Genomic DNA, 23,266 nt, shown 5'->3' with positions numbered 1-23,266 from the left:
CCACCAACAGTCGTTACATTAACCTTCTGCTCTAATCGGAGTGGAGTCACTGTTATACATCTAAAAATATAAATACATATATTTGAGTCAGAACACTTGCATATGACAGGTGTGATAGAAAAATGACACAATTACCTGATTTGTTTAATATTAATAGTTAACGATTATATACTTAACCAATAGTAAGACATTTCTGTTCTATGAAATGTCTGTGTGAACGGAGAGGAGCCTAAAAACCTACAGCTGGCATTCCATAGATAAGATGTGGTGGGCGTAACTGAGATAAAGAGAGCCTGGAGGAATAGGATTATTTTTTAAAGCAAGCCAACGCCTGTTTTTAATCAGGAAATTAAAGGAGTTTGGGGTCGGCCAGGATGTTCTGGAGAGGGTGTACAGCAGCTTGGTGGAGAGCATCCTCATGTTCAATATGACAGTCTGGTATGGTAATCTGAGCGTAGAGGAGCAAAAGCAAACTGACCAGAATAGTAAACACAGCCAGCAAAGTAATTGGTCGACCACAGGAACATTTGAGCATTCTGTTCCACAAGGCAACCAAAAAGAAGGCACTGGCTGTCATTTGGCGACCCCTTCCACCCTCTACACCCTCAGTGTAGAGGGTGTACACCCTCAGTCTTGGCCACCCATGGCCAAGAAGAACGTGTTCAAACATTCATTCCTTCCTTGTGCTGTTGGACTACTAAATGCAAAGTAAATTGTATCGGTACATGTACTTATCTATCTAGTGCAGTTGGGACAGTGGTCATTTGTGAGTGAATGTATTAATGTCCTCTATGTTGTTAGTGCATGCAACATGATGGACTGACTGGTTTAAATGTGTGAGAATGTATGTGTGTATGTGATAATTTTAATGAAGGTGATGCCAAAGAAAAATGTTCATCCTTGATGGACAATAAAGTTGTATTCTATTGTATAGAACAACACTCTTATTGTGTCTATTCATTCTTGCATCCGAGAAACAACACCAGAGGCAGATAAGCATCTTTAGTGCCAACTATATAGAAACTGCATTGTCTGTAAAGGTTAGGCTACTGGGCCCAAAAGTCAAGACTGTTGGGTTGACTAGTCTCATTATTGCAATAATTAATTGATATTAAATAAAGATGATAGTTTGAAGAAATGACAAAGTCTCTCTCAGTATGTATTTCCACGACACAGGGCAACAGGTACAGTAGCCTAGTGGTTAAGAGTGTTGGGCCAGTAAACAAAAGGTTGCTGGTTTGAATCCCTGAGCCAACTAGGTGAAACATTTGTCAATGTGCAGTTTAGCAAGGCACTTAACCCTAATTGGTCTGGATAAGAGCATCTGCTAAATTACAAAATATGTAAAAAATAGAACGTTTTTTTTATGCTCATGAGTAAACACACAATTCTTCAATTCACACAAGGTTAACCTCTGCACCCTCAGTGAAAATTATAATTATAGAGGGACATTCTTGTCATTCTTGCTTTTATCCCTCTTAGGCCACACTTTAACCAGACTATGCTGCTTTGCTATGCTGTCTCTGCACAGCTTCTGCTTCATGGTAGCTCTCTAACCTTTGATGAGAAAAATCATTATTTCATACAGCTTCTAGATAGTTAACTAGGTGCAATGTACACAACTCAAATCTTCTGTGTTCTGCTTTGAATTGTCATTTTCAATAAATCAAATGATTTGGCTTTCAGCATTAATCCTTTTCTCAAACGACAGGCAGTGAATCTGGTCTCTGTATATCAATATAGCAGTGGGATATCTGAACGCTAGTACATAACCCTTGTAGTCAGTCTATAGGCTCTTTTTTTATCTTATATGATAAGGCTTCTTTTTCCATTAGGCGGTAAATATCATGTTCTTCCTGTCAAATGGCTTCTTGTTGAATTATGTCATTATTGATGTTGATGTTTACAAACTTGATGATAAAGTGTGCACTTTACATAATCCATGTATTATGTATATCAAAGCTGGATGCTGTAATTTGGGATATGTATACTGTAGCTAATAAAGTAATATAAGTGTATGTTGTGTAGTAAGCTGTTAGTAGCCCATGTGCCTCACCCTAATAATTTGGCCTATTTTCCATTCTTAATTTCGCCTACTGTTCTGACTTGGTGGTGCACATGTAGCTTATAACCTGTTTTAGAGAAATGTAATCATCAAATAATGTAAGAGCTTTCATTGTCTGCTTATATGCCTCCTTTATTTGGCCTATGGTTCTGACTTGGTGTACATGGAGAATACTCTAAGAACGGCCCATGTTCTGAATTCTGTCGCTGTACATTTCAAAGTGCTGAACAAATAGTTATATTGACTACGTTCGTCCTAGCTCGCTCATTAATGTCTTAATCGAAATGACTGATTACCTCTTATCCGCTGTTGGGACTCTGCTGTTGGGACAGCTTTATGTAGGCCGTAACAGTTGTGGTCAAAGTTTGTCACCGTTAAAGTGCAATTAATATATTGTTTCGTTTTGTGTTGTGTTGTGTAGTGGCTTTGCTGGCATGCATCCCCCCAATTTTTTTGTTTGCCCCACCAAGATTTACATGCAAAAATCGCCACTGGTTTTGACTACAGCTGTAGGATATTAATTTAATCACCCTGTTTTTGCAGAAAATGTCCAGCACAGCAGGAAATGCAAACTTCTACTGTATTCAAGGTTTAAAAAGGCTTATAAAGTTTGTAATTTCCACTTAAAAATGTCAGACTTGATTTGTCCTAACTAAAACTTTATCAACCCCTACAAAAATGTCCATTAATTATAATCCATACAATAATTCACATTTCCTGTTGCTATAGGATTATTTTCCTACTGTGAGAAACTGGTTAAATTAAGATCCTTTATCTGTACCCTATAGCAAGTTCCTTGTGGATCCTTGGCTGTATAAATGCTCATCTAGACCACTCGTGTTCACAGATGATTGTGGCCCACTTACGTGTTGAGCAGAGTGGTCTGTGTATGTCCATGTTTCTGGAGCCCCACTCTATAATGAACGGTTGACTCAGCTAATCCAGGGTTTTCCGTGGTCTTTTCAAGACCTTTTCTCTCATCCTCTCACTGTTCTACAATGTTAGGCCTATATGGGATCTGGAAAATAGAGGGTTCAGGTCAGGAACATTCAGACATGTTGAGTTTACACCTGGAAACTTTTGCTGCTAAATAGCACATGATACATTACAGGTATTCCTAATAATCCTAAATAGTAATCCTTAGACAAGTAAGCCTTGTCCGAGACAGAACGACACATAGGGACAGGAGCAAGTACACCCCATGGACATGACGCTAGTCGGTCGCAGGACCTCAACCCCAATCCATTTCCTTAATGCAGAGTGCCAAGCAGAGAGGCTTGGTATGACTTACATTTACATTTACATTTAAGTCATTTAGCAGACGCTCTTATCCAGAGCGACTTACAAATTGGTGCATTCCCCTTATGACACCATGACTTGGTATGACTTGGTATGACTTGACCAGGGATGGAACCCCCAATCTTTCTATCTCAGTGCAGACACTCTAACCACAAGACCACTGTGTTGGTTTATTCATTTATGACTGAATTCAGAATTTTTATGGATACTTATCACTCTGATTACTGTGAGGACCATCCCATAATAGCCTCTTATTAATGGTTACTTAGAAGTCTAATCTTAAGATAAGTGTTTGGAGGTAAGAGGTTAATTTGAATCAGATTACAGTCAGCTCTCTATCAGGAGCAGTAAAGAGAGCCTTGGGTCTTATCCATCCATGACCATGGAGATGAGCTGCGAAGGTCATGACTTGTTTGCATTATGATAATCAACTCTTAGATAAAACATCCTTAGAGCGCCCTCAGGACTCTTCGCTCATCATCATCAACTCTCGTCCTTGAGTCAATTAAACAGTGTCAAAAAGAAAACTCAACACTGTAGTATAATCAGGGACCCCCAGTCACCCTCGTCATGAATCAAGCAAATCCTGCAGTCTGACAGAGAGTACTGTAGTATTAAAGCTAGAATCCTTAATTGAAGCAATGACAAAGTGGCCACCCTGCCTGTGTTTTGGTAAAAATCTGAGGGATGGGCTTGGAGAAATGTAACCACTCTCAAACTTATAGACAGAGCTATGGATGCAAGGATGGACCATCCATGATATCAAAATGATAGTTTTGGGCTCTATTCAATTTGTATTGCTGAAGCGTTACAGATTGCGCAATATAAAAGGTAATTTCCGATTGAGCCGACATATGCAGTGTTTACCGTGAATGCTGTCACCGCTAACGCAGGAACATCGCCTTTAAATTTCAATCATTCTGTAACACTGAATTTCCACGGTAAGGGTTGAAAAGAGGAACCCTTAAAGGTCCAATGCAGCCATTTTTATCTCAATATTTAAAATTAAATACCTTACTGCGATTGTTTTCAATTAAAATGTTCAAAAGGAAACAAAAATAGCTTCGAAGTAAATAGCAATTTCTCAAGCAAGAATCAAGCAAAACAGGCTGAGATTTCAGGTGGTCTTTTCAAACAGCACTTACACTTAAAGGGTATTATCATAATTTCTACAATTTCAAAGTATTATTCCAACCTCATAGTGTGGAATATATATAAAACATAGGGGGAAAAATATTTCTGCACTGGGCCTTTAACCATGTTTTGAGACTATATAGTGTTTGTTTGTTTGTAAACAATGTAAATGTAGAGTAATACAAACCTGTATTTTGTGTTCTGATGGGGTAGGACAGTTGAACTAAGCTCATGAGGCATTTATAAGTTATAATCTTTAAGCATCATTGAGTATATATCATTAATTTCTAAGTCCAAAAATTGATGAAGCAAGGATTCCAGCTTTACGACCCAGACCACCAGGTTCAGAGACAGTTTTCATGTACAGGCAGTGCGGATAATTTTACTCAGCCCCAACTTTAGGTGTACAATAGAAAAGGATATATCTGGTACTATGGGTAATTCCCGTAGTACCAGTACCTACCGTACAGTAAAAGTTTTCCTGGGAAATTCCAATACTTTTAAAATTATTTCTACAGCGACATCCACACAGCTTTTCTCCCACGAGTTCCTCTCACAGTTCCCGTGGTATCATACTGATTGGCTATTTAAGGTCTGTAGGAAGCCAGATCATCTCATACTTCCCTCCTCGCAGAAAGACATGGCCAGGCTGGACGTGACAGAGACCTTCCATCACATCTCATTCCCTGGGCACATTCACACCCAGGACTCCCTGAACTATGCCCTCCACTTCCAGTTCCAGGACAGGGACACTGTCATCGCCACCTACCCCAAATCAGGTGAGACAGGACAGCTCTGTCACACCACTGCTCGGTGTCACAACACATTAGACATGCTGCAACACTAGCCAACTTCAGTACTTTTTCCTCTTTCACACACTTTGCAGTTGAAGCAAACAGTCAGGGTTTTAATAACTGTATATGCACAGACTCTAGTAGGTTATTGTATTGTTACTTTTGTTTTTACATGTCAATGATTAATTACTTTCAAGATCCACTTCTCTCAGACCGTCTGTCTTTATGGAAGTAGTGGTTTAGGGAGGAATTCAATGAAAACAGAGGTATTAGATGTACAGTTCTCTCTTATCTCTCCCTCTCTTTAACTCTCTTCTTTCTTTCCCTCTGTGATCTCTGGTTAAAGGGACTACCTGGATGCAGGAGATTGTCACTCTTGTGAAAAACAGAGGGGACCCACAACTCTCCAAAACTGTTCCCAACTGGGCCCGAGCCCCCTGGCTGGAACAGCATTACAGTGCAAAGTTGCTGGAGGCCACCCAGGGGCCCCGAATCATCACCACTCACCTGCCCTACAACCTGCTGGCTTCTGCACTCCAGGGCTCCAAAGCTAAGGTAGGATGTGGTTATGTTGAAGAGACTATTCTCAAAGCTGTGAGACATTTCCTATTTTGTAAAGCAACTCTATGGAAATAATATATTGATCGTTAGTGACACTATCTCCACACCGTCTCTCAGGTCATCTATGTCGCCAGAAACCCCAAAGATGTTGCTGTGTCCTATTACCACTTCCATAAAATGGCCAAGTTCCTCCCAGAACCCAATTCATTTGACAAGTTTCTGGATAGTTTTCTGGAGGGATCAGGTGAGTTGACACTAATGATTTTTACCTCGAGCAATTCTGGGATTTAATCCTACTGTTAACAGTCAGATCTAATACAACGTTTACCCTTTTTACAGTGAGTTATGGGTCCTGGTTCGATCATGTGAAAGGCTGGACGAGTCAAGCAGGAGTCTTGGCAAATGTTCTATACATCTCTTATGAGGAGATGTGGCTGGTAGGGTAACTCTTGTCTATCACTGTCTGCTATGTACTGTTGTTGTCATCAATTGCAAACATCCCATTACATTCTCTCTTCCTCATTGCAGTTGTGTCACCCCTAACCATATTGTAGACATGTCCATTTAAGCGCATCAGAACACAACACTTGTATCACAGCAGTTGTATTACAGTCTCATGAGTCTCTGAGGTTGTGTTAACTACAGAAATAGGCTATCCTTTAGACATGAAAATATTAGTCATAGATTATAAATAGACCTTTGTGAGATGCTATTTTAAGTGACATTATGAAATACTACGTGAACATAGCTTTAGGAAACAAAAACAAACAACAACACAGAGTTACACATGGAATAAACAAACGTAGTCAATAACACAATAGAAAAAGTCTATATACAGTGTGTGCAAATGGCGTGACGAGGTAAGGCAATAAATAGGCCAATAGTAGTGAAGTAATTACAATTTAGCAAATGAACACTGGAGTGATAGATGTGCAGATGATGATGTGGATGTAGAAATACTGGTGTGCAAAAGAGAAAAAAGTAAATAAAAATAATATGGGGATCAGGTAGGTAGATTGGATGGGCTAATTACAGATGGGCTGTGTACAGCTGCAGCGATCGGTAAGCTGTTCAGATAGCTGATGCTTAAAGCTAGTGAGGGAGATATAAGTCTCCAACTTCAGTGATTTTTGCAATTCGTTCCAGTCATTGGCAGCAGAGAACTGAAGGAAAGGCGGCCAAAGGAGGAGTTGGCTTTGGGGATGACCAGTGACACACCTCCGACACATTGGTGCAGCTGGCTTCCGGGTTGGATGGGCGTGTCAAGAAGCGGTGCGGCTTGGTTGGGTTGGGTTTCGGAGGACGCATGGCTCTCGACCTTCACCTCTCACGAGTCCATGCAGGAGTTGCAACGATGACACAAGACTGTAACTACTACCAATTGGGGAGAAAAAAAGGGGGAAAAAAAAGAAAGGAAAAAAAAGAATACAGTGATTGACAGAGTCGAAAGCCTTGGCCAGGTCAATGAAGACAGCTGCACAGTACTGTCTTTTATCGATGGTGGTTATGATATCGTTTAGTACCTTGAGCATGGCTGAGGTGCACCCGTGACCAGCTCGAAAACCGGATTGCACAGCGGAGAAGGTACGGTGGGATTCGAAATGGTCAGTGATCTGTTTGTTAACTTGGCTTTTGAAGACTTTAGAAAGGCAGGGCAGGATGGATATAGCTCTATAACAGTTTGGGTCTAGAGTGTCACACCCTTTGAAGAGGGGGATGACCGCGGCAGCTTTCCAATCTTTAGGGATCTCGGACGATGCGAAAGAGAGGTTGAACAGACTGGTAATAGGGGTTGCAACAATGGCGGCGGATCATTTTAAAAAGAGAGGGTCCAGATTGTCTAGCCTAGCTGATTTGTCTAGCCGAGCTGCGGAGGTTTGGACAGGTATCTGCGGGGGGTGCGGAGCTGTTGGCCGGGGTTGGGGTAGCCAGGAGGAAATCATGGCCAGTCATAGAGAAATGCTTATTGAAATTCTCGATTATCGTGGATTTATCGGTGGTGACAGTGTTACCTAGCCTCAGTGCAGTGGGCAGCTGGGACGAGGTGCTCTTGTTCTCCACGGACTTTACAGTGTCCCAAAACTTTTTGGAGTGAGAGCTACAGGATGCAACTTTATGTTTGAAAAAGCTAGCCTTTACTTTCCTAACTGACTGCGTGTATTGGTTCCTGACTTCCCTGAAAAATTGCATATCGCGGGGACCATTCGATGCTATTGCAGTCCGCCACAGGATGTTTTTGTGCTGGTCGAGGGCAGTCAGGTCTGAAGTGAACCAAGGACTGTATCTGTTCTTCGTTCTACATTTTTTAAAAGGGGCATGCTTATTTAAGATGGTGAGGAAATTACTTTTAAAGAACAACCAGGCATCCTCAACTGACAGGATGAGGTCAATATCTTTCCAGGATACCCGGGCCAGGTCGATTAGAAAGGCCTGCTCGCAGAAGTGTTTTAGGGAGCGTTTGACAGTGATGAGGTGTGGTCGTTTGACAGCGGACGCATAGCGGATGCAGGCAATGAGGCAGTGATCGCTGAGATCCTGATTGAAAACAGCAGAGGTGTAGTTGGAGGGCAAGTTGGTCAGGATAATATCTATGAGGGTGCCCGTATTTACGGATTTAGGGTTGTACCTGGTGCGTTCCTTGATAATTTGTGTGAGTTTGAGGGCATCTAGTTTAGATTGTAGGACTGCCGGGGTGTTAAGCATATCCCAGTTAAGCATATCCCAAACTATGAAGATAGATGGGGGGCAATCAATTCACATATTGTGTCCAGGGCACAGCTGGGAGCTGAGGGGGGTCTATAAACAGGCAGCAACAATCTGGAGAGATTCATTTTTAAAATTAGAAGCTCAACCTGTTTGGGCATAGACCTGGAAAGTTTGACAGAACTTTGCAGGTTATCTCTGCAGTAGATTGCAACTCCTCCCCCTTTGGATGTTCTATCTTGATGGAAAATGTAGTAGTTGGGGATGGCAATCTCAGAATTTTTGGTAGCCTTCCTAAGCCAAGATTCAGACACGGCAAGGACATCAGGGTTGGCGGAGTGTGCTAGAGCAGTGAGTAAAACAAACTTAGGGAGGAGGCTTCTGATGTTAACATGCATGAAACCAATGCTTTTGCGGTTACTGAAGTCAACAAATGAGAGCGGCTGGGGACACGCAGGGCCTGGGTTAACCTCCACATCACCCGAGGAACAGAGGAGGATTAGGATGAGGGTACGGCTATCAAAACTGGTCGTCTAGTGCGTTGGGGACAGAGAATAAAAGGAGCAGATTTCTGGACGTGGTAGGATAGATTCAGGGCATAATGTACAGACAAGGGTATGGTAGGGTACGGGTACAGTGGAGGTAAACTTAGGCATTGAGTGACGATAAGAGAGTTTGCATCTCTGGACGCACTAGTTATGCTGGGTGAGGTCACCGCATGTGTGGGAGGTGGGACAAAAGAGGTATCTGAGGCATGTTGAGTGGGACTGGGGCTTCACAGTGAACTAAAACAATGATAACTATCCTAAACAACAGTATACAATGCATATTGACATTAGATAGAGACATAAAGCGAGGCATAAAGCAATCACAGGTGTTGATTGGGAGAGCTAGCTAAGACAACAACGGGTAAGACAACAACAGCTGATCAGCTAAGAAAAGAACAACAGGTAAAATGGTGATGAATAGGCAGAGAGGGTCAGTTAACTACACACAGGTCCTGAGTTCGAGGCTGGGGCCGACAGATAAACAGAATAAACAAAATGGACTACCGTGATTAATGAACAGTCCAGCAGGCATCAGCTATGTAGCCAAGTGATCATAGGGTCCAGTGAACAGCACTAGATGAAATAGGGAAGCCGCTAGGTAGTCGTTACTACGCTAGCAAGCGGGGAAAAAAACTTTAAAAAAGTTAGCAGGCCCGGGGATAGTAGAAGCGTCTGCTCCGACATCCGGCAAAGGCCGGTTGGGGCACAGCAGATGGAATTACGTCGGCAGACCAGTCGTGATGGAACGGCGGGGCTCCATGTTGACAAAGGGTCCAGGCCAGTTGGCAAAAGAGGTATTGTAGCTGGAGTGATTTTGTTTGCTAGATGCGCCTGGCTTGCGGCTAACTGATGCTAGCTTTGGGACAAGGGCGTTAGCCGCTATAGCCACTCGGTAGCAGCTAGCTAGCAGCGATGATCCGATGCAAAGGTCCAGAGCTTACGGCAGGAATCCGGTAGTGTAGTGGATTCTAGTCGTGTTAGTAAAGAGTCCGGGAGGCGTCAGCTGTGTGGCCGAGTGATCATAGGGTCCACTGAGCAGGCCGGGAGATGGGCCTGGCTCAAGGCTAGCTTCGGGGCTGGGCCACTCGGTGGCAGCTAGCTAACTGCGATGATCTGGAGTAATGGTCCAGGGCTTACTGCAGGAATCCGGCATTGTCGTGGAGAAAGAAACAGTCCGATTTGCTCAGGGTTGATAACACACTGTGCAGTCTGCCAAGTAATTATCCAGGCTAAAGCGTCTGGTCTGTGCTAAAGGTAAAGGCCGCTAGCAGTAGCTAACAATGACTAAATAGCTAGTAGCTAATTAGCTGGTTATCTTCTGATGGAGGTTCTGGCTATAAGGTCTAAAAATAGCAGATCTGTATCACATTGGGTTGCCGGAAGATATATTTAATTTAAAAAAATTGTAAAAGAGATTGAAAATATTTTGAAATATATACAAAAAAGACGAAAAATACAACATTTACACGGGAGAACGACAAACAACGTCTGCGCTGATACGCCATCTTGGAGTAGCACCATCCAACTGTATCCAACCTAATGAGCGTTTGGTCTCTTAGTATGCCACAAATGTTGTTGATAGACTAGACATAGAGGATCCATTCAGCCTTTTGTGAAAACCACCCTCTTTGTCCATATCTACAATAAGAGCATTGACTTTCCTCAGGACCTGCAAGGCTCGATGGAGAGGATCAGCTCTTTCCTGCAGTGCCCCCTGGTGGGCGAGGAGTTAACCAACTCCATGAGACACTGCAGCTTCAGCAGCATGAGAGACAACGCCATGGTGAACTACACTCTAATCCCAAAGGAGATCATGGACCACAGCAAAGGCAAATTCATGAGGAAAGGTGAGGCTCCCTTGCGCAACAGGACTACAATCCTGACTAGAGTTGTGTGTCCGTCAGTGTCAGAAGGATAGAACAGTACCATAGACCTCCCTTGCACTCACAGTATGGTTAGAAGTGTGTATTAAGGATTATCCTGAAATGTCACTAAATTTGTTTATGAAATGATGTATGAGTATAGCTGATAAGCATGTCCCTTTAAAAAAAAGCAAAAATTGTATCTGTACAAATCGTGGATTATTTCTCATGTAATGGTCTGATAATGGGTTTCCAGCATGCATACAAAGAAGGGCATTCTACGAGTACGGCCTTAGCACAAATGATAGATGATTGGTTAAAGAGTATGGATGATAGGAAGTTAGTTGGTGCAGTGTTGCTGCTTTTGATGTAAATGATCATGAACTGTTACTAGGAAAACTAAAATGTTACGGTTTTAAGGATGCAGCTTTATCCTGGATGGAAAGCTATCTATCCAGGAGAAGGCAAGAAGTGTTCTTTAATTGTAGCTTTTCAAATAGTAAAGATATACATTGTAGTGTTCTTCAAGGAAGCTGCCTAGGCCCAATGCTCTACTCCATCTTTACTAATGATTTACCTTCAGTAATGAACAAAGCAAGAGTGGTCATGACTCTACAATGTATAGTGCAGCATCAGAATGTAATGAGCTAACAGATGTACTGAGCAGTGAACTAAGAATGGTGTCTGAGTGGGTTGATATGAACAAATTGGTGTTGAACATTTCTAAAACTAAATGTATTGTATTTGGTTCAAGATATATGCCCCCAATTGAATTTGTCGATGAATAGAATACATGTAGAGCGAAAGTTAAAGAAAAAAAAACTACTAGGTGTCATGTTGGACGCAGCTTTATCATGGTCAGAACATAAAGATAATATTGTTATTAAGATTGGTAAGGGAATTGCTGTTACAAGAAAATGTTCAGAGTATGTAACATCTAGCACTCTGAATCAGGTGATTCAATCCCTGGACCTATCACACATAGAGTACTGTCCGGTTATATGGTCAATCCCTGGTCCTATCACACATAGAGTACTGTCCGGTTATATCTGCAGCAAAGAAAGATATAAAAATGGCTCAAAATGGCTCAAAACAGGGCTGCCAGATTATCTCTTCATTGCTCTAACCAAATGAATATTATCCAAATGCATCAGAACCTCTCATGGCTTCACGTTAAAAACAAATTACTATCTAGTCTTCTGATTTTCTTTTGGAATGTTATATATTTTTTAAAAACACAGTATTTTTCAGTCCAATTAGTACATACTAGCAACAAGCATAACCACCAAACCAGACAGGCAAATTCAGGGCAGCTAAAACAACTCAAGCCAAGAACAAATCGCCTTAAATCTACAGTTTTATATAGAGCTATAGCCGAATGAAACTTTTTACCAATCCATATTTCTCAGGCAAAAAGTAAATCCACCTTCAAGAAAAAAAATTAAAGAACATCTAATGCAATAGACCATGTAACTGGACAGCAAATAGAAAGCATCAACTGAATGTTAAATGTGTTTCCTGTCAGGTATTTTAATTATCTGTATTGTCAACTTGTTGAATGTTTGTGAAGTCTTGATTAGTTGTTTGTAATTTCTTGTTAATTTGTTTTGGACCCCAGGAAGATTAGCTAGCGTTATGGCTTTAGCTAATGGGGATCATAATAAAAATTACAAACATTTCAAAATTACAGTGCTGTGGAGAGAGATTGGCCATAACAATGAAGGCCTTGTTCTATTTACAGGTAAAATCGGTGACTGGAGAAACACTTTCACAGAGGAGCAGATTGGTCTTTTCGACACCGTCTACAGCTACCAGATGCAAGACTGTCCCCTGACCTTCATGTGGGAGTGTTCTCCTGAGTCCTGTGGGGGAGGAGGAGGAGGACAGGCTTCTGGGGATCAGGATGGGGCCCTTATCCTCCATGACGCCGGAGATTGATGGATACGCTTCATACAAGCCCTGGAATTCTCTCACTGATCTTCTCTGTGTTTTTGTGAATGTACATATAATGTACATAACCCAATATAGTAAAACGATATAATACAATTGATATGCTAATATAACAAAAATATTGTGTGTGACCTATTTGTTGTTGTAGTTGGGTTTTTCCACCTCTAAAAAAATCGAAATGTTACAGTTAACTGAATGAGAGTGAAGTTTCTCCTGCATCTTGGCTTGTGCTGCAATAGCTAGATGAATAAACCATGTCTCCTCCCTAGCTAGCGCTGTCAGCCGGTCCCTCTCATTAGCCTGCTGATGGGATCCGAGAGGGACACATTTAACTCCCTGACATTGACACATTGGAAATCCTCCCAGTATGTGGCAGTGCATCAAGCAGAAGGGCTCATATATTAACTCCAGAAAGGTTGACGTGTACATAAAAAGCTGTTGTTACATCAGTCACATAGCTTGATTCCGAACAACCTGGATTTCCCATATATAGCTCATCTACTTACTGTATTTCCATCAGTAAGGTTCATAGCCCTGAGTTGTTGGGAAACTATGTGACTGATGCTAACATATGGGCATATATCATCATTAGGCCTATCTAATCCCAGATTCCATGTGCTGCTCAACTAAAATAATGTGAAAATGGTGAGTTGTGTTATGAAAGCGTTCAAGACAGTACTGTCTCACCGACCAGATATTGCGGTCAAGTGTCTTTATCATAGTGCTCCGGTTGTCTCATTGATGCTGCTAAAATATACAACCACATACTGTATGTCCACCTAATGTGTGTCATGTTATTCAGTCTGGGTTGGTTGTTGAAGTTGTCTTTGCGGGGGCTTGTCCGTCATGGGTCTTGTGGTCAGCTGTCAGTGACGTCAGGATTCCCCACTGGATTCCATTACAAAGGCGCGTGCCAGAGCTGTTGCTGGGGGTCAGCATGAACTCTGTCCAGAGTGACATGTATCAGCAATACAAGTATAGGAAGTGGTTTAGTCAAAGAGGAAGTGGTCTATTATTTCACAAGTCACATGTGTCCCTATCCCTCTTGGGCCTGTCAAGCTGTCAGCTCATGGGAACACGATGAGGAAGTTATGCGAACACTAACAAAAGGTCATAATCCTCCCGATCACAGTTTATATCAATGAGTGGCAGTGTGTCAAGCTGATCCAAGGAGTGTCCCCTCAGCAACTAATGACATCAATCTTCATCTGCTGCTCTCAGACTCCGGCTGCTTGATTAGTACTTACATGGCAAGACAAGTGGTGCTTCAGAGAGTACATACCTGGCAGGAATGTTTCTTTGATGAGTAGTGTTAATCAGGGGAAGGGGCCAGAGCTACTGCACCTGGCTACCTGGAGTACTGCACCTGGCTACCTGGAGGGTGGCACGTGGTTGTGTTGCCAGACAGACTCCACTGTGGAGACCTGCTGCCGCCCTCATACACCATCCAAATATAACTCTATGAATCTATAGTTCAGAATAGATGGGTCTTTGGATAAATATACACTACATGTGGACACCTGCTCAAACATTTCATTCCAAAATCATGGGCATTAATGTTGAGTTGGTCCCCCCTTTGCTGTTATAACAGCCTCTACTCTTCTGGGAAGGCTTTCCACTAGATGTTGGAACATTGTTGCGGGGACTTGCATCCATTCAGCCACAAGAGCATTAGTGAGGTCGGGCACTGATGTTGGGCGGTTAGGCCTGGCTCGCAGTCGGTGTTCGATGGGGTTGAGGTCGGGGCCTCTGTGCAGGCCAGTCAAGTTCTTCCAACCCGATCTCGACAAACCATTTCTGTATGGATCTCACTTTGTGCACCGGAGCATTGTCATGCTGAAACAGGAAAGGACCTTCCCCAAAACTGCTGCCACAAAGTTGGAAGCACAGAATTGTCTAGAATATCATTGTATGCTTTAGCGTTAAGATTTCCCTTCACTAGAACTAAGGGGCCTAGCCCGAACCATGAAAAAATATCCCAGACCATTATTCCTCCTCCACCAAACTTTACAGTTGACACTGTGCATTGGGGCAAGTAGCGTTCTCCTGGCATCCGCCAAACCCAGATTCATCTGTCGGACTGCCTGATGGAGAAGCGTGATTCAGTACTCCAGAGAATGCGTTTCCATTGTTCCAGAGTCTATGGTGATCTTAGGCTTGTGTGTGGCTACTTGGCCATGGAAACCCATTTCATGAAGCTCCCGACAAACAGTTCTTGTGCTGAAGTTGCTTCCAGAGGCAGTTTGGAACTCGGTAGTGAATGTTGCAACCGAGGACAGACGATTTTTACGCGCTATAAGATTCTGCACTCGGTGGTCCCATTCTGTGAGCTTGAGTGGCCTACCACTTCGCGGCTGAGCCGTTGTTGCTCCTAGACATTTACACTTCATAATAACAGCACTTACAGTTGACAGGGGCAGCTCAAGCTGTTTTGGAAAGGTGGCATCCTATGACAGTGCCATGTTGAAAGTCACTGAGCTTTTCAGTAAGGCCATTCTACTGCCAATGTTTGTCTCTAGAGATTGCATGGCTGTGTGCTCGATTTTATACAACTGTCAGTAATGGGTGTAGCTGAAATATCCGAATCCATTCATTCGAAAGGGTGTCCACATAAATTTGTATATATAGTATATGTTGAATTTTCATTTACATACCAGAGATATGTATAATGTTTTGGATAAATGCATGTAAAGACATTTAGCTATTCTTAACCTAAACACTACTCATATTTCAAATGACACCAAGACTGACTTTGTAGCATCTAAAGATTCATCGTTGTAGTGTCACAAATTTCCCAATTTTAATCAATTTCTTCTCATGAATAATTTAGTATTTAGACTTCAAAAGGTATTCGAAACATCCTTCCCCCAAAGGGCCTTCATATGGTTTTATTTCAGGAAGATCCAAAACATCATAAATATCTTTGGTCCAACCTGTCGTGGAATTGCACCTAGCAAACAGGTAGAACTGAGTGAGGATTAGGGCAGCAAAGGGCTAAAATCATCACAATAGCCGTCCTCACATTCACGTCATAGAATTACCATAGCTATGCTAATGCACACTGTGCAGTGCGTGTGTTATTGTAACAACTGCTAATTAAGCGATGTGCAGTGAAACAATGAATGGAAACAGGCTAGGAGGAGAAAAACTCTGTTGTGATAAGATGCTCTGGAGTCCTCCTGTTGTTCAGAGAACACCTCTGTTCTACTAGGCTCTGACTGAGACACACACACAGCGCTTGTGGGGATCCTCTTCACACCACTCCATCTGTACACTGGGCTAAGAGGAGAGAGAATTGTCACTGCGAATATCTGTCGCAACCTTTGGAGAATATAGGTACTGTTCTGCTCTGAAGTTTTACAGCTTTCACTGTATGAGACTCTAGTGAGTCACTTTTTCTTTGATTAAGTAACAGAGAAATTGTTGTGTGGGAGTGAAGTCAGACAAATCTCAGCAGACCTTCAGATGAAAAACATTTCAATGTGTAGCATGACAATAGTCTCTCTAGACAGACGGGTTTCATCCCACAATGTACCAATTTTCCTGCATACATGTCTGTAGAAGTTCCGGCGTGAGTTGGGACATGGAGGACAATTTGGAAATGGGATGCGCCACAACGGGGACGTCACTGCCGTATCTGCTTGTTGCCCTAGCTAAACATGAGAACAACTCCCACCCACATTTTAAGCCCTGCCTTAGCAATCCTCGCAATTTGTTGGGAGAGCTGTCTGTCTGAAGAAGACTCTTCCCAGAACCCTCTTTAGTTTCAGAGAGTAGCATGACACTGATGGTTGTGAGACCAAAGTGTTTAGTCACTGTGCACTATACTGTTTATGCAATCCATTATAATTATTCATCATGGTTGAATCAAGAGCATATTTCTCACATCCAAGAGCCCTATCTTCCCTACTGAGGTCCACATGTCACCCATGTCATTATAGACCAGACCTGGCTCCAGCCATCTTAATATCTACATGTTTTCACATAGATTCATGTCAGGGGAACTGTGTGACGTGCTCTGGGGTGTTTAGCCAACATAATACCCAACACAATACCCACCCTCAATGTCCCCACTGTTCCCTGGTTGATGACCCTGTGTGTGTGTGTATGTGTGTGTGTGCACGTGCGCAATGTGTGTGTCAGAGAGAGGAGAGAGGGAGAGAGACGATCAAAAAAACTGTCGTGAGCAAGAAATTGAATGTTGTATATCAAGCAAAGGAGAGAGCAATATATAATATATGACAGAAAATGAGTATGAAACAACATGAGAGAGAGACAGAGAGAGAGAGAAGGAGAGAGAGAGAGAGTGAGAGAGACAGAGATAGAGAGTGAGGGAGACAGAGAGAGTGAGAGAGACAGAGAGAGTGAGAGAGAGAGACAGAGAGAGAGAGATAGAGAGACAGAGAGAGAGAGACAAAGAGAGAGAGTGTGAGAGAGAGAGATGGAGAGAGAGAGACAGAGAGAGAGAGACAGAGAGAGAGAGAGATCCCCCTCTACCCATGGTCCAGCTGCCTCTCCTGTAAATAAGGCTGGGTGAGGACAAGAGAGAAGGCCATCGCAGGCTGCTGCCTAAAACAGGTGTGACAGACATTTAATAACTGTCCCCTCTCATTTAGACCATCGTAATGTCCCATCATGTCAGAACGTGGAAAGGCACTTAGCCACTGAGGGAGCTGTGAAGAAAAGAAGCCTGGCCCAGTGCCTATAACCCACCAACCACCCACAGAGACAGAACAAAGTCACTCCTGCTCAGAGACAGGCACAGGCTCCGCAGATATAGACTAGACCTTATAGTATATTTCAAACATACAAGACATATGCAAGCACACATGCATGTGCTAACACACACACACACACACACACACACACACACACACACACACACACACACACACACACACACACACACACACACACACACACACACACACGTTTACATAAAATGACTGTGCAACTTTTGAAAGCTTTCCATGGGGAATATGAAAAATATATAATAAAAAAATACATATAAAATATGTAAAAACAGACCACCCGGAGATTTGGGATACTCTAGGGTAGTAATTTGAATCATCGGCTGTATCCAATTCCGAAAGTTCCTGTAAATTGCATCAATTTATTGAAAATGTTTCGGAAGAGGTATGATGGAACATTTAAAAAATGTGAATTAGGTGAATTATTCATTTGAATCACTAAAACTTATCAGGAACTGTGATGAAGGGGAGACAATCAAACCACTCCCAACAGCAGCAGAATAATTAGTACTTTGATCTTCCCTAAAAAGTCAACCTCATTGGCTGTGCTACTCACTTCAGCATAGAAAGGGACTCGAGGTAAGTGTCGCGTGTAAGTTGCCTTTCCTCTGTGCCTCTATCCAAATTGGTCCCAATTACAACATAATCTCATCCACTTCTCAGGAAGTTAAGCCTTGGCCTTTTTGTTCAATCAAACTGTCAGCCAGAACCTTGTTAAATCGGGAATGCATTACCAAATGACATCAAAGCCAATGAGCACTGCCTCTCAGACCCAAGAAGAAAAAATAAGAATGAATGAAGGGTGAAGCAGTTGAGTTTGTGCACAGTGGCTGCTGGTCAGTTGAAACAGAACCACAATGTTTCCCGTAAGCGATTCAGACTGTCATAAATATAATTTCAAGCCTGATATTCTCAGCCAATTGGCTTCAATATCGTATTTGAACTACCCTCTTTTTTTATTATCTTCAGACCTTGTCTGGGCAGCATGTTGACATACAGGAACTAAGAAACAGTGAACTAAGTAACAACTCTGAAATGTCATCTCCTGAGTCAATAATTAATCATGTCCTTCATCTGAATGTAACATGGATTCTCAAACATAATCAAGCGACTGAAAGCTGGTGTCCTCCAACAGAGACAGCATCATTACAGGGAGCTTTACCAGTCTGTTGTAAAGGTCTCTAATGCTACACTGAAGATCATAGCGTTTGTAATGTCAGTAGTCAGACAGAATTACACTTGGTGCAGTCAAAGGGTGAGATGTGCCAATATAGGGTTCTGCTAATAATAGCTAAAGGATGTGCTAGTCATTATATTATTCAAAACTAATAGGGAATTCTTGTTATTATTTGATATGATTTGATTGTAATTATTTTGCTGCTTATCTATCTTATCTATGTTTTGATCGTGTAATGTTATATAACCTAATCTGCCAACTCAATCAGAATGGATGACAAAGGCAGAGAAACCACAGAAGGACAGATGAAATATGTCACACATACACAGTGATGTCTGCAACACTGAATAGTAATCTATTTAAATCCAGTAACTTTTAGAGTGAAGGTTTGTTCAGCCCTTATGCACAGGCCAGGTATATAAGCACATCAGATAATCTGCTTTTGGAGACAGTGATAACTCCCTGTCTCTATTAGTGACTTAATTCAATTGTCTCCACTGTATGTGTGATATAAAACGCTACATTCAACGGGAGGGGATTGGGGTTGCAGGGGGTTCGGACACATGGAAGAATTGTCAAAAAGGTGCAATATTTTCCAGTTTTTATTTAATTTTCACTAGTTAGAGTTTTCTGATGCCCTGTATGATAAAGTATTATCTTACACCATATCTCTCAGTGACTTGATCTCTGTCATACAATCCTCTCAACTCAATATAAAGCTCTCTTTTCTACTTTCTCTTTATTCTGTCCACTGGGAAAACATTACCACTCAGCTCCCACCTGGAGTGAGGGGTTGTCACTCATACAACCCCATTTAGTCTAGTAGTTTAGTCATGGGAGAGTTAGCCACAGTCACCACAACCAGTCAGAACTGTCCCAGCTTCTCAGGTGTGGATGGAGGACAATAACCATTGAAGGGCTTGAAGGGTTCGTTGAGTCATTATGATTCCACATAACACCATTACCCTTACCAAAGAATACTCCACGAACCCTTTTTAAGTGTGTACTAGCGTTATCAAATGTGTGTTTGTATACCGGCCATATCTATAACAATTAAATATCGGACTAGTTCAATATGAGTTTTCTGTGGAAGACGGGGTCGCTCTGGTAGAGTTCACAGGCTTCTGTGGATATACAGTATCTCTGATATTGTTGCATGTTGAAAAGGCACATTTGTGTGGTCGGGCATTGTACATATGTCAGCTGTGAATGTTTCCTGGTTGGCTTGGCAGATATTAGTTTCCCAGATACAGTGGAGGACATGAAACAAAGCCAAACAGCTGTTTGCATAGTGTCCTCTCCACAACGTCAGAGCGATTGAAAACAAATATTATTAATGGATTTTACTCTGAATGGCTGTTTGACTTTTATTTGTCAGTTCAGCAACACGAAAGGCTTTCCGATAAGGCTCCCTCTAAAGCCACATTCTACTCGTCTAATAATGGTATGATAACAGGCCCTATGGGAAATAAAATGTTTTTTACTCACATACACGTTCTCAGAAGTACATACACACACAAACATGCACACAGGAACTCATGGGGATGCAGATGAGAAGGGAAACAGGAAGACAGGAAATTAAAGTCAGTCTCCCAATCAGACCTCAGAACACATTGTGATCAACCAATATCAACATAAAAGTACAAAGTGCCTCACGTTTCATAAACACGAGACAAATGTCTGGGGAATGAGCTGTGGGTGTGTCTCTGTGTTGGGCACATAGCCCCAGAAGTTGCATACAAGTCTCTAGTATCGTCTACAGGGCACTGCGATGTGTAGGTGAGACTACGAGAACAGAGAGAGAGACTGAGTGTCTTACGCACGTTTAAAGACTGGGCAGAAAGTGTTAGCGATGACTTTCTTAAAACGATACTAAAACGGGAGATTACATGCACCAGCTTTCTAAAATAAAATAAGCTTGTTTGCAACGCAAAACCCACATACATAAACCAGCGATTTGGCTGATCTCACGCTGATACAAGGCAGCTGCAACTTTCCTAGTTTAGGCTATCAATTCCCATCCCAGTTGAAATCAGTGGATCGGAAACCGTAAGGCTGATGAATGTAAAATACCAGTATAGGAGTAGTAGGTCTACACTTCATTCAAACGTTTCATCTTAAATGACCAAATAATATTTGTGCCATTTGAAATAACCTTGTTAGACTACATTTTCATTTAATAAAAATAATAGATTCTGCTCAATCACAATTGGGTTGATTTAGTTACACATTTCAAATGTGGAGAGTGCAGGGATATTTCCCCCCGCGATCTTGATAAGAAGTGACACTACTTTTCAAGACAAGTTGTAATTAAATCGATTACATAAATGGAAACAAAAAAAGAAGAGTAGGCCACACCAACGAGTTTTCCATTCATAAAACATGTAGGGTAAATTGCCACAGTAGATTTGCCATGGTAAATCAGGAACTACTTTATTTCAGTTGCATGAAATGATTGTCAAATAGTTACCCCCCCCCCAAAAAAAAATCTAACCCCCCCAAAAAGGCATGTTTAATTTACACCGATGATAATACACACCAGAGGGAGAACATTTCTTAAAAAATATTGACAGCAAGCAGTTCACTTCAGTTTGCGCCTCAATTTATCATCTTTGGTTGTACAGTAGAGCGAGGTAGTGGCACATTCCTTTCCCTAAACAATGGATAGGATACATGTGTCTTCAGTCTATTTTTGCACATGGGGTTTGTTGTTTTTTGCATAGCATGTTGACCACAGTGTAGGTTGGTGGGTGCAGCTATAGGATAATGGGCTCATTGTAATGGCTGGAATGTTGTCAATGGAACGGAGTCAAACATGGTTCCCATATGTTTGATCAGTTTGATACCATTCCATTTTTCCATTCGAACCATTACAATGAGCCTGTCCTCCTATAGCTCCTCCCACAAGCCTCCACTGGTTGACCAATTGAATTTTCCTGCCTATGGTATAATAAGGTTCACTACTGTCTGTTTTGAGGAAGTAAAGTGCCTTCAGAAACTATTCACACCCCTTGACTTTTTCCACATTTTGTTGTGTTACAGCCTGAATTTAAATTGATTCAACTGAGATTTTGTGTCACTGGCCTACATACCCCATAATGTCAAAGTGGAATTATGTTTGACATTTTTTTATATTTTATTAAATTAATAAAAATGAAAATCGAAAATGTCTTGAGTCAATAAGTATTCATCCTCTTTGTTACGGCATGTCTAAATAAGTTCAGGAGTAAAAATATGCTTAACATGTCACAATACACTACAACAACAAAAGTATGTGGACACCTACATGTCGAACATCTCATTCCAAAATCATGGGCATTAATATGGAGTTGGTCCCCCCTTTGCTGCTATAACAGCCTCCACTCTTCTGGGAAGGCTTTTCACTAGATCAGGGGTGTCCAACCCTGTTCATGGAGAGCAACCTTCCTGTATGTAACTAACCTGGTTCAGTTTATCAATCAGCTAATTATTAGAATCAGGTGTGCTAGATTAGGGTTGGAGTGAAAACCTACAGGATGGTAGCTCTCCAGGAACAGGGTTGGACAACCCTGCACTAGATGTTGGAACATTCCTGCGGGAACTTGCTTCCATTCAGCCACAAGAGCATTAGTGAGGTCGGGCACTGATGTTGGGCGACTAGGCGCCTAGCTTGCAGTCGGGTTTCAGGGCTCTATGCAGGCCAGTCAAGTTCTTCCAAACCTATCTCGACAAACCATTTCTGTATGTGTACGTGCTCTGTGTACGTGGGCATTGTCATGCTGAAACAGGAAAGGGCCTTCCTCAAACTGTTGCCACAAAGCTGGTAGCACATATTTGTCTAGAATGTCATTGTATGCTGTGGCCCGGACCATGAAAAACAGCCCCAGATCATTATTCCTCCACCAAACTTTACAGTTGGCACTATGCATTGGGGCAGGTAGCGTTCTCCTGGCATCCACCAAACCCAGATTCTTAGCCTTGTGTGCCGCTGCTCGGCCATTGAAACCCATTTCATGAAGCTCCTGTCAAACAGTTATTGTGCTGACGTTGCTTCCAGAGGCAATTTGGAACTCGGAGTGAGTTTTGCAAACGAGTACAGACGATTTTTACGCGTTACGTGCTTCACCATTCGGCGGTCCCGTTCTGTGAGCTTGTGTGGCCTAGATCTTCACGGCTGAGCCAATGTTGCTCCTAGACATTTCCACTTCACAATAACAGCACTTACAGTTGACCAGGGAAGCTCTAGCAGGACCGAAATTTGACAAACTGACTTGTTGGAAAGGTGGCATCCTATGACGATGCCACGTTGAAAGTCACTGAGCTCTTCAGTAAGGCCATTCTACTGCCAATGTTTGTCTATGGAGAATGCATGGCTGTGTGCTCGATGTTATACACCGGTCAGCTACGGGTGTGGCTGAAATAGCCGAATCCACTAATTTGAAG

General features: G+C 42.1%; 1 protein-coding gene across 1 annotated transcript; it reads left to right on the top strand.

Moving 5' to 3' along the window:
* The first annotated feature begins 5,133 nt into the window (after positions 1 to 5,133).
* Positions 5,134 to 13,184, top strand: LOC129854327 (sulfotransferase 2B1-like). The gene is made up of 6 exons (XM_055921256.1): positions 5,134 to 5,277; positions 5,639 to 5,847; positions 5,971 to 6,097; positions 6,193 to 6,290; positions 10,771 to 10,951; positions 12,708 to 13,184. Exons 1-6 carry the CDS (start codon positions 5,139 to 5,141, stop codon positions 12,902 to 12,904), a joined length of 951 nt encoding a protein of 316 aa, XP_055777231.1. The 5' UTR covers positions 5,134 to 5,138; the 3' UTR covers positions 12,905 to 13,184.
* Positions 13,185 to 23,266: the final 10,082 nt, after the last annotated feature.

Source organism: Salvelinus fontinalis, chromosome 4, assembly GCF_029448725.1.
Source record: "Salvelinus fontinalis isolate EN_2023a chromosome 4, ASM2944872v1, whole genome shotgun sequence".
Taxonomy (NCBI): Eukaryota; Metazoa; Chordata; class Actinopteri; order Salmoniformes; family Salmonidae; genus Salvelinus; species Salvelinus fontinalis.
The sequence above is the reverse complement of the archived record's forward strand: the minus strand, read 5'-3'. Positions and strand labels throughout refer to the sequence as shown.